General features: G+C 39.7%; 1 protein-coding gene across 1 annotated transcript in view; it reads right to left on the minus strand.

The window, feature by feature from the left end:
* The window catches only part of swap70b (switching B cell complex subunit SWAP70b), a 31,025-nt gene that overhangs the window by 10,984 nt on the left and 7,905 nt on the right, over positions 1–12,136 (minus strand). The window contains exons 3-7 of the mRNA XM_069162681.1: positions 8,681–8,854; positions 6,839–7,066; positions 4,206–4,352; positions 3,696–3,804; positions 3,218–3,399 (exon numbers count right to left, since the gene is read on the minus strand). Of these exons, the coding sequence (XP_069018782.1) occupies positions 3,218–3,399; positions 3,696–3,804; positions 4,206–4,352; positions 6,839–7,066; positions 8,681–8,854 (840 nt within the window). The remainder of the gene's footprint in view (positions 1–3,217; positions 3,400–3,695; positions 3,805–4,205; positions 4,353–6,838; positions 7,067–8,680; positions 8,855–12,136) is intronic.

A 12,136-nucleotide genomic window follows, 5' to 3' on the forward strand; every position in this document is an offset into this window, starting at 1 on the left:
CATTGCGTTTCCAATTTTTATGTTCTTTCTCCATTTCATCTTCTATTGCAAAACTTTTTGATGTTTTTGTCAGTAACAGTGCTTTTAACTAAATTACTGATAATCTTTTTGTATATTTAAGAATGTTTTGTCCAACCTATTTTCAAAACATGAGAGGGATGGAATATTAGAAAAAAAACTCAATATGATGCAGTTCAGTCCAGGACCAATGCAAACAAAAACCTCACTGGTGAATAAAGTTAAATTAACACCTCTCTAACTTTATCAACACAAACCAACCATTTCCCTACATGGAGAATTTGTCTTAGATCCACTGAACTGGATTGCAGTAAATTGTATAGATAGACGTAATAAAGTGGCCATGGTGGTAAAGTTAAACCTGAAAATAAATGTTAATGAAGTTGTTTTATGTTTTGGCCTCTAACAGATCAACAACAGCAATTAAAATCTCTGTGCATTTTAAGACTACTGTAAGTTTAAATCAGCTGTATGACATCAACTCTACTTTTAGTGAAGCTGAAACTTCCTGGTAACTTTAAGCATTAACGGGAGGAAGACATTCATCATCAGTGTATTTGGGGAATCCACAGAACCGGTGAATTTACACACATGAGGTCAGCTGAGACAACAGACAAGGAGTGTGACTCAGGTTTAGGAAGACCAACCGGAACAACATGTTAAATGAAGACTAATGCAACCCTCCTTCACCCCCTCCCCCACCCCGCACACACCCCTCCCTGCTTCAAACCGCATTCCACATTCCTCTGTTGCAGCAAGTGACTGTTCATTAGTTGGAGGCCACAGGGTGGAGCTGATTTATTGTTGCTATTCATGAGCTCGAAGGGTTTTGGAGGAGACCACCAGGGTTTGTACGTGACCTATTTAAGTTGTGTGAAAGGCAGTGTTTGTGTGTGTGCGTGTGTGTATCAAGCGAGCATTGCGTCAGGAAAAAAGTGACACTCATTTCAAAGAGCGATACAGACAGTGCTTAGTTTGTAATTCTACTCTATGACGTTATGTCTGTGGAATGTCGTTGAATCAGCTTTGAGGCTTTGTTTAGTTGGTATCAGCAGTAGTAACAGGTGATGATTTACCTGACTGGCAAAATTTCTGTTTTCAGAACTTCCTTCTAGCCCATAAACATCCCTCTCAACTTCAGAATGAACAAGAAGCGAAGGATTTTAATCACACAATGATACTATGATGCTCTTCAGGAATCAGGAATTATCTGCACAAGTCAGACATATTATTTTGAAGGTTTATAGGACAGCAAAACTGCATATAATATGAGGTCTATTATAATATAAGATGAGACCACAAATGTATTCATACACAACACCTTACTGCATGACTCTGCACTGCCTTGCAGCTTAGAGTTGAGTTCGGTTCATTTTTTTGCCAGAGGCCTTGGCAATAGAGCCCCTGCTGTGTCATGTGACTGACTTCATACAAATGAATGAGGCTTCATCCTCAGCTGTATTGTGCTGAAAGAGGTGGGAGGGTTTGATGTTCCTGCTCTCCTCAACAGTTTCTCAAGCAGGTACAACACTTGTGAATGTCTTCTAGGACAGACATCATCTGACATCAGATTGGGGGAGTGTGTGTCGCTCATCAGCTTTGTGTCTCTTTCCTCAACACTATGCAACACTATCAGTGTGTCCCTGGAGAGATTGTTTAAAAAATGTGCAGCATTATCCCTGCTTTTACACCATAATTACATCACAGTTTTTCATTCAGCCTCCCAGTGTAGCAGCTCAGAAGAACTACATACATTTCTGATGTGTTAGGACAGTACGTCCGATGAGCTTGTTCTGGGAGATTATGACCCAGCTCTTAATCTGTTATCATCAAACCAAAGTCAAGACAAAAATTTGGAGATCAGCATCTTTGAGCTTCCTCAGAGCAAACAAACAAGCCCAGAGAGAGAGGGGAGAACTCTTTGTCATAGTTTGAGTCTAATTTTGTGTCAAGATGTGATTGCTGAATCAAGTACAAAAGAAACTTGAGAAAATTAATTAATAGAGATCTTAAGTTTACTTTCTTTCCTCAGAAGAACAGACACTTTATATCCAAACAGCTGAGTCAGCTCTGAATATGTAACCGTGTGCCTTAAATCCCCACACCAATATATGCTAACATAGCTAATATGCTTTGTCTGTGCTGCTTTAAAAACATGTCATGTCCCAGACATGTCCTCTTATTCCAGTGGACTTTACACTCAATCAGATAACCACCTTTCTGTTTTTGAATAGTGTGACACTTTGCTTACCTCTGACAGTGCTTGAGGAGCTGCCTGTTAAGAAAATCCCTTCAGGGAAATCCCCCATGTTTCATTCATTCACTAAAAAATGTTATGATTTACTTCCTGAAAAGACTTTCATTTTTTTTGCGTTCTCTACTCATTTATTTGAATGGAAAACATCCCAACATCCAGCTGTTTGTATTGTGCAGTAGTGACATCCAGAGGTTTATCTTAAGATGTTGCTCTCTGTGTGACTCAATCACCACATCACCCCACATGCACTGCTCACTTACTGAGAAGTGCTGCTTCAATCCAGATTTAGTTTTGTCAATCTGTGTAGTTCTCTTGGTGTGGTGTGTTTTATGATTATCTCTGTGTGGGAGTTTTTGCAACTGTGCCAAATTTGTTTTGGCACAATTTGAAACTGTTACAGGAAGTAGACATTGAGTATGGAGTATGCATTTTTAACAAAGGAAAATAATCTTTTCAACTGATGCACATTTTGTTTTTTGGCCAAGACAAAAAGCAACTGCAGCTTCCATCAGCAAGTACAAGTTACATTCAGGGCATCCATGTTTGAGTCAGTGCAAAGAGATATAATTGTTGACCATGTAGAGTGAAACCAATCTAAGACAAAGGACTATCTATTTAATGTGCATACTTCCACTGTTTGCTGCATTCACATGTATATTATTTTGTCTCTTTGACCTACACTCACAAAGTCCACGGGACTCACCTGACCACAAACTTTAACTTCCTCATTCTAATATAAATCTATCCATATATTGTTGTTGAAGCGAAGTGTTTTATGACACCTTTATATACGTTTTGCAACTGTTCACATCCTTCCTTTCCGTTTAGTTTTATCTGTCGTTTAATTTGAGGCGGTACAAAAAGGAACTGGTAGTGAGCCAGACGTTTCCTGACCAGACTGGATCAACGGGGAAACATTTACTGTGCATGTTTTGTCCTCACCTTCCTCATGTTCTCCAGTTCGAGCTGTTTGACCTCGTTGGCCATCTGAAGCTCCCTCATCCTCAGCTCCAGCTCCTCATGCTCGGCCTGCTGCTTCAGTCGCAGCTCGCGGCGCTTCTGTCGGGCCTCGCGATGCGGTGCCGGCCGGCCCTGACGCAGCAGATTCACGCAGGACTGAACAGCTGACAGGCAACATGGGAGAGAAGCAAAAGTCATGCGATTTCATTCAAAGCTGTGAGTTTCGGTCACTTTGTGAATGTATGAGCACAAAAGGTTCGTTTTTCAAATGTGGGGATGTATGGGGATTTTCAAGTCTTGGCTGAACTGTGTAAAACTAACAAAGCGCACTTGCAGCAGTAGGAGTGAATGAGTGACACAAGACTCTGACTCACCACATTGAAGCACATAGCAGCAAATTTAAACAAGTATTATCTAAGGAGTAATAAGAAGGCTGTGATTCTTAATTGTGACAGCTCACCCTGGATCCACTCCTGCTTCTTCTTTTTGTCCGATGCACTGATCTCAAAGCTTTTTTGTGATGACTTCATGAAGAAGAGGCATTTCTTTCCCTCTTTATCTTGCAAAGCCTGCAGTGAAAAAAACATTACATACAGATTTTACCAGCTGAAAAATACATGGATGTGTTCAAATATCAAGAATACGCCACAATACTGAGTTGTACAAGCAATTACTAAAGATCAACCTATTGGCTTTTTCAGAGCTTTCAACTGACCTGAATGTGCCCATTCTAAATGTTGCTAGTAAGGCAGTCACACTTATTCTCTCCCTGATTTTTTTTTTGTCTCCATGCCTTAATAAGACTTTGATGTCTCCCCTCTACATTTTTCACCATGTTCTTCCATGTAAGATGACAAGAGAATCAATCACTTAATCCGCTGTCTCAGCACCCTGGCCTTGTTTACTTCTGGATGGAAGTCAGGGAGCTGAAAGACAATTCAAAGCTTCGGTAAGAACAACAGGTTCTTGCCTCCACATTGCAGTTTCCATCGAGTAGGATGTCTCCTTTCTTTTCAGCCATGTCCTCTGCGACGTAATAGGAGATGGAGTTGGGCTTCAGCGTAAACCAGCGCTCGGTCCAGTTCTTCCTTTTGTGACCTTTCTTCATCATGTAGCCCTGCAGAGAGAAAGGAGGAAATGATTCGTTATCATTCAACAACTATTCTGACATTAGTGAGTTTCATTATAACGGATTTCATTCATGATACTCAATGTTTACTGCTTTACATATTTCTCATTTCTCATTTTCTCATTGAGCCTCTACATGACCCCAGTGATGCATTCACACACACTTTTTTTTTTTTTTACATGAAGTCATATGGCTCGCAAATGACCACAAACTGTTTTAATCTAGTTTTTCTACTGATAATCAACTTAGATCTGTTTTATGAGATCCTTACTTTATTTCAATTTATTATTTGGAGCTGTTTGCTTTTTTTTTCTCCCGGACTATTATTAATTACTGAAGTATTGAATTATTTTTTTTTGTACACTTAAATAAAAAAAAAAAGTAAATTGGTAAGCTGATGCACCCTTTTTTGCTGACAGATACTTTTGGCCTCTGTCATGAAATCACTATCAGAGTGGGCACTTAAAATGCAGAAATGATAACTGACACTTCTAGCAACATCCTCATACAGATCAGCCATGGCTATTGTGGTCCTATATTTCCTATGGTCAACACAGCTCATGAAAAGACCAAGACAGTTTAGTTCATGTCTCAATACTCTCCAACTTCTCTGCACTGTCTTTAAAAATGGGTTACAAACAGTTTCTTTGTTTCCATTAACAGCTGTAGTTTTTAGCAGTGTTATTCAAGCATTGTCCATTTCTGGTGACTATTTCCTGCTGCAGATTAACAGGTGCTGACTTTACCAGTCATATCCTGTGACTTTTTTCAAAAATTCTGAATTTTTTAAACACCAAAAATGTTAAGTGGTATACAGTGGGTACGGAAAGTATTCAGACCCCTTTAAATTTTTCACTCTTTGTTTCATTGCAGCCATTTGCTAAAATCAAAAAAGTTCATTTTATTGCTCATTAATGTACACTCAGCACCCCATCTTGACAGAAAAAAACAGAAATGTAGAGATTTGTGCAAATTTATTAAAAAAGAAAAACTGAAATATCACATGGTCATAAGTATTCAGACCCTTTGCTGTGACATTCATATTTAACTCACATGCTGTCCATTTCTTCTGATCCTCCTTGAGATGGTTCTACTCCTTCATTGGAGTCCAGCTGTGTTTAATTAAACTGATTGGACTTGATTAGGAAAGGCACACACCTGTCTATATAAGACCTTACAGCTCACAGTGCATGTCAGAGCAAATGAGAATCATGAGGTCGAAGGAACTGTCCAAGGAGCTCAGAGACAGAATTGTGGCAAGGCACAGATCTGGCCAAGGTTACAAAATAATTTCTGCAGCACTCAAGGTTCCTAAGAGCACAGTGGCCTCCATAATCCTTAAATGGAAGAAGTTTGGGACGACCAGAACTCTTCCTAGACCTGGCCGTCCAGCCAAACTGAGCAATCGTGGGAGAAGAGCCTTGGTGAGAGAGGTAAAGAAGAACCTAAAGATCACTGTGGCTGAGCTCCAGAGATGCAGTAGGGAGATGGGAGAAAGTTCCACAAAGTCAACTATCACTGCAGCCCTCCACCAGTCGGGGCTTTATGGCAGAGTGGCCCGACGGAAGCCTCTCCTCAGTGCAAGACGTATGAAAGCCCGCATAGAGTTTGCCAAAAAACACATGAAGGACTCCCAGACTATGAGAAATAAGATTCTCTGGTCTGATGAGACCAAGATTGAACTTTTTGGCATTAATTCTAAGCGGTATGTGTGGAGAAAACCAGGCACTGCTCATCACCTGCCCAATACAATCCCAACAGTGAAACATGGGGGTGTTTTTAGCTGCAGGGACAGGATGACTGGTTGCAATTGAAGGAAAGATGAATGCGGCCAAGTACAGAGATATCCTGGAAGAAAGCCTCTTCCAGAGTGCTCTGGACCTCAGACTGGGCCGAAGGTTCACCTTCCAACAAGACAATGACCCTAAGCACACAGCTAAAATAACAAAGGAGTGGCTTCAGAACAACTCTGTGACCATTCTTGACTGGCCCAGCCAGAGCCCTGACCTAAACCCAATTGAGCATCTCTGGAGAGACCTGAAAATGGCTGTCCACCAACGTTCACCATCCATCCTGACGGAACTGGAGAGGATCTGCAAGGAAGAATGGCAGAGGATCCCCAAATCCAGGTGTGAAAAGCTTGTTGCATCATTCCCAAGAAGACTCATGGCTGTACTAGCTCAAAAGGGTGCTTCTACTCAATACTGAGCAAAGGGTCTGAATACTTATGACCATGTGATATTTCAGTTTTTCTTTTTTAATAAATTTGCACAAATTTCAACATTTCTGTTTTTTTCTGTCAAGAAAAGAGTGAAAAATTTAAAGGGGTCTGAATACTTTCCGTACCCACTGTATCTGACACAATCATCACCATAAACTGTGTCAGGGCTATGCAAGAACTGAAAGAAGTGAAGACGATGGGGCTAGGTGATGAAGACTATCATCAGTCGAGTCTGTGCAGACGTGTAGCCCACCTGTTTGAGCACATCCAGGATGAGCTCCTGGTAGACCTCGTTGATGCCCATGGAGAATGTCTGGCGGTCTATGCCCTTACTGAAGTGACCCGATCCGACCAGGGTGATGAGCTCCCAGGCATTCAGACACTGCTGCTTCAAGTTCAGCTGCAGCTTGTAGTCCTCAAAACGTTCCTCAACCCAGCTTCCCCCCATCGCCTCTGTCATTTTACGCAGAAAATACTCGATCTGTGCATGACAAAAAAACACCAGCATGGCAAAACAAAAACATATTCACAACACATTCAAAACAATGTGGGTTTTCATCAAAACATACAGCTGTTCATTTATAATCAAAGAGGACTGTCTCTGCTCTGTATTTTTCCTACATGAGCTGATTGCAGAAGATGAATTTACATTTCTGTCACAAACAATCTTCCTGTGATTCAGCTCTGATGTTTGTTGTACCCAACAATAAATCTTCCAGCATTTGTAAAAGAACAGGAAGCTGGAAACTTCCTTTTCTGCTCTTGAGCAACAGACGTTTTCAACTGGCCACTGAAACGTTGAAGCACGTATAGAGTACACTAAGCTGCTGTGTAGGAACTGCACGATCATTTAAATAAACAAAAGCCTTTTAAATAACACACAACTGGAGAGGGAAGTTCAAATCGGCTGGCTAATTTGGCTCCAGTAATTTACAGCATTTACATCAAAGACTTTCCCCATTTTAGAAAGTAACCAGTTACTTTGCAACAAGCACTTCGCCTGCTAAAACATTTGCAGTTAACTGTTGCTGGTGAAAATAAACGAGCAGTAAACAGCTTTACAAGTTACAGTGGTACCCAGTGATAGTGGATCTTTTAGGAACTATGGACCTAAAAATAACTCTCAGCTTTCCTGCTCAGAAAAACTGATTCAAAATCAGAATTTTATAAATTCTGAAGAGTGGTTCAGAGTAAAGAACAAAATATGCACTTAACTCGCAGTTGCATTAAATCCAGCTGGGTTAGAAAGTGTCTGTAGCATTATATGTTCATGTGGAATAGATCAGCTACTGAAAGATGACATGAAAAGCTTGATCAGAGAAGCTTGTTTACTCACTGCTTGATCAGACATTTCATCATCTAAATCAGTAAGCTGATGAACCCTGATGTATTGAGCAGTTTGGCATCAAAGGGTTAAAAATTTGTGTTTTTTTCCCTAAACTACAGAGCCTATTGTGCTATTTTTACTGAAAACTCAGATACGGTTGGTACTAATTTTAGATAAGTTATTCCAAAGTGGGAAAGTTTTGAGTTAATTTTAGATACATATTTCCAAACTGAGCCACTGGAGCCTGCTGGCTTATAAAGTGGCCGTCTGGCTGAGGAATCCGATTTAAGTGCTATTGAAGCTATAAATCCTTTCCATGATGAAATAATACAACTTCCGCACACATCTTGATCGGCCCATCAGTGTCACATCAGAATTGGAATTTTTTTTTTTTTTTTTTAATTTGGTTTGGAAACTTATATATAGAAATGACAGAAATGCTGCAAAGCGCCACATTTCAAGGATGCTGAAATTACAGCTGTGTGACTCTACCTAAAATGATGATCATGTATGAATGTTCAGAGAGTGAACGTTGCGGTGGTATGTGACACAGCTGTGGTGTTAAAGTACGGAAGCAAAGGTCACAGAAACACTGCCAATTAATTCCTTATCAAGTTTTCAGTAGAGATGGTTGTTAAGTATTAATGTTAAGTACTGATGTTTGGTAAAAGAAAACACCACTGGCTTTATTATACCATACCAGTTTGTCCCAAAAACAGAGACACCCCCTCTTAGATTTTTAGCTTAAATGCTGTGGTGAAAACTCACCTCCTCCGTGACAATGATCAGCGGGTATCTGTCCTCGGACAGGAAGTTAAAGATGCACCAGATCTTGAAGGCGTCGTCGTTGGAGATGAGCAGTTGACTTTGATCCAGGTTCTTCCTGGCGCACAAGGTCCAGCACATTTTGTTAAAGTCCTGACGGTCAAAGTTATCAGTCACCTGTGGCAGAGCAGAGAACAGAAGCTCTGGTGAGTCAGCGGTTCACGTTGGGAGAACAGTTTATTTTTCCAGGGAGAAGAACAGTTTGTAGGGAGGCAAACCAACGACAGAGGGCACAGATAAAACTGAATGACTTAGCGAAGGTCAACCTGTTCACATTTACATGAGAAAAATCGCATGGTTTTCACTCTGTATCTGACCCTGGCTTCTTTTCTAAAGACCAATGTTTTCTTGGATTGTTTCATTTTAATAGGTCTGAAGAGTTAAAACTATTTATGATGTCACAATAAAAATGCAATAAAAAGTTTAGAAACCACTGCTGAGGTAACTAATGGTAAGCAAAAATAACATTGTTTTAAGGATAGCCTGGCAATATTCTATGTTTTTATTTTCATAAACATTTAATCAAAAGATTAAAACCATTTGTTAGTTTGTTTCAGTACTTTCTAACTTTCCCACCCATATCTCAGATACAGTGGCCGTATTTATGCTCTCCAGTGCAACACTGTGGCTCATTGGTGTTTTAAATAGATTTTGGATCATAATGAAAGAGCTCCAGATACACAGACAAGACCTGCCAGCTGAATCAGTTTGTCGTTGGTTTTAATCCTGTCACAGAATTTGATGAAAATGTAAAAAATATATTGTTAATAAATATTTTGCAGCACATTATTTTCAAAGAAGCATGACAGGAAGAGGTGATAATACAGGAAAAAAACTAAAATCGGTGACACCAACATATTCATAATATATTGTATATCATTCTTTTCTATACATTGCAAGTACACTGTCCCTGTCACCTCCCAGAGAGATGGCAGAGCAAAAGAAATGTAACAGGAAACAGAAACTGGCCTTTAAAAAAAATATGTCTATCCGCTCCAAAATTCCAAAGCAAAATGGGAGGAAAGCTCTTGAAAAGGTACAATCAGTGCTGTGGAGGCAAATGTTTTCCTTGAGGCAGTGAACTGTAGCGTCTCCATGGGGACCGCAAGCAGGCTGACAGCGCAGTCGTGTGGATTAGAAGTACATCTCGTCCTGCCGGCAGTTGTCCCGTCAAACAAGCCAACAACAATCCCCCCAAAACAACTCCCAATGTTCGCATAATTAAAACCACGCTTTTTCAGGAAAAGTTGAGTAACGCAAAAACAAACACCTCGTAGAACATCTCAACTCATTAGGTTAAATGGCAACAGGTCAGTAACATGATTGGGTATAAAAAAGAGCATCTAAGAGAGACAGAGTCTCTCAGCAGCGAAGATGGGGAGGGATTCACCACTTTGTGAAAGACTCCATGGAACATCATTCTCAAATGATGCTCCTCAACGTCAAATTGCAAAGCATTTGTGAATGTTATCATCTACAGTTCATAATATCATTAAAATCTTCAGAGAATATAAAGAAATGTCTGTACACAAGTAACATGGGTGAAAAAAAGAAACTGGTTTCATAACCTGGTAGGTTCTCTTCCACATATGTTGCAGATACAAGGAAAATATAAGTCACAGTCTCAAAAAAGTATGAAAGTGGTGATAACTAGAACAGGTATAGTTACACTGTCATGGATGTTAAACTACACTTGATATGTGAAATGGTTGTTCTGTTACTAAGATGATTGTGAGTCACGCCATTGGACAGATCTCACTGTAAAATATCGACTGATGAAACTGGTAAAACTAATTATTGAATATCCAATAAACAGAAATTTGCAAAATAATTAATCAAAATTGCATTTGTCTGCACTTATGTTTATAAGTTGAACATTTTTCTTGCTTCTAACACGCTCATCGTTGTTGGTGTGCGATTTACAGAACCTTCCGTTAAAGCCAGATCTCTGAGCCCTAAACGTCTGGGCTGTGAACAAAACCGAGTTCGTGACTTATTTTCTCATCAAAATAAACTTGTACTACAGTGCCGTGCTCTTCTAATTTGATCCTGAATTCTCTCACGGTTGTTTTCATTCTGCAGTGTGGGAGAGAGAAGCATTCAGCTGAAGTGAATGACTGCACTTAAGGGCTCTGAAGTTTTCTAAGGCTACACAGGATCTGATGTAATTTGCTATTGTGCTAATTTAGGTTGAGTGCCTGTGTGGAAACCTGCGCTGGATGTTAAAGTGATACTCCACCCAAAGTCTCTGAAACACTCATTCTGCCTGTTCGAAGAGTGGCAGTAAAAAGCTTGTACAGACTTTTTTTTAAATCAAAACATTTCAGCTGTGGTCAGTTTGACTTTGTGTCTCTTATAATGGAATCCTGTACAGGCACTTTTTCTCAACCAAAAGCTTTCCTGCAGTGTAATTAACTGTTCTGCTGTCCATCCATATGGTCAGCATGTTCAAAAATGTGACAATTATACTGGGGATTTGGACTTGAGTCAAACTTCCATCACAAACAATTGTAATTGAGTGCATGACATGTGTTCTGGGGGAAGACATGATCAGACATGGTAGCCAGAGTAGATTAGTGTGAAAATGTACACATTACACATTTGACAACAAGTGTATGTTGTTTCTACAGCACCCACCACCCCATACAAAACCTCAATAACTTTTTACTCTTACACCTGACCTGCTTTCACCTCCCATCTGCAGTCTCCTCAAAGGTTTCCCTACAAAATGTCCAATTTTACAACCCCATTTCCAAAAAAGTTGAGATGCTATGTAAGATGTAAATAAAAACACAATATGCTGATTTAAAAATCATGTAAAGCCCATTTCATTAAAAAAAAATTAACAAAGAGAAAATATCAAATATTGAAACTAATAAATTGTATTGTTTTATGAAAAATATATGGTCATTTTGAATTTGATGCCAGCAACATGTTTAAAAAAAGCAGGTTCGGTTGACATGCCTGGGGCGCATTTAGGTTTCTGGTTGTCAGTCAGATCCACCCCTCGCTCCTCCCCCGCTCATCCAAAAATGATCACTTCTAGCTCCAAAAAAACAGAATGGTGACAAACAAACTGCCAGACTCAAGGCTTCCAAATGGTAGTTCACCAACAAATAGATGACGCCACAGTTGCCACTTGGTACAGAGCTGGGATAATCTGTGGTACTAAAAATGTTATCTAACTAAAAAAAGGTTTAAAGAAACAATTGCCAATATTATCACTAATAACTGGGATCTAGCCTTGTTACTTGTTACTGTTGAACTCTGTTGTAGCTGACATCAATAAGCAGAGCAAAGCTGCTGTTTTTTGTGAAGTTGAAACTACAAACTTCTATTATAGCCACCTCTAAAGCCTACAGGTGCTGTTTGGAGCTAAATATAGATTCTGGGTGGAGG

The sequence above is a fragment of the Embiotoca jacksoni genome, unplaced genomic scaffold, assembly GCF_022577435.1.
Source record: "Embiotoca jacksoni isolate LCO1_2020_lvr unplaced genomic scaffold, fEmbJac1.0.p SCAF_3, whole genome shotgun sequence".
In the NCBI taxonomy this organism is placed as follows: Eukaryota; Metazoa; Chordata; class Actinopteri; family Embiotocidae; genus Embiotoca; species Embiotoca jacksoni.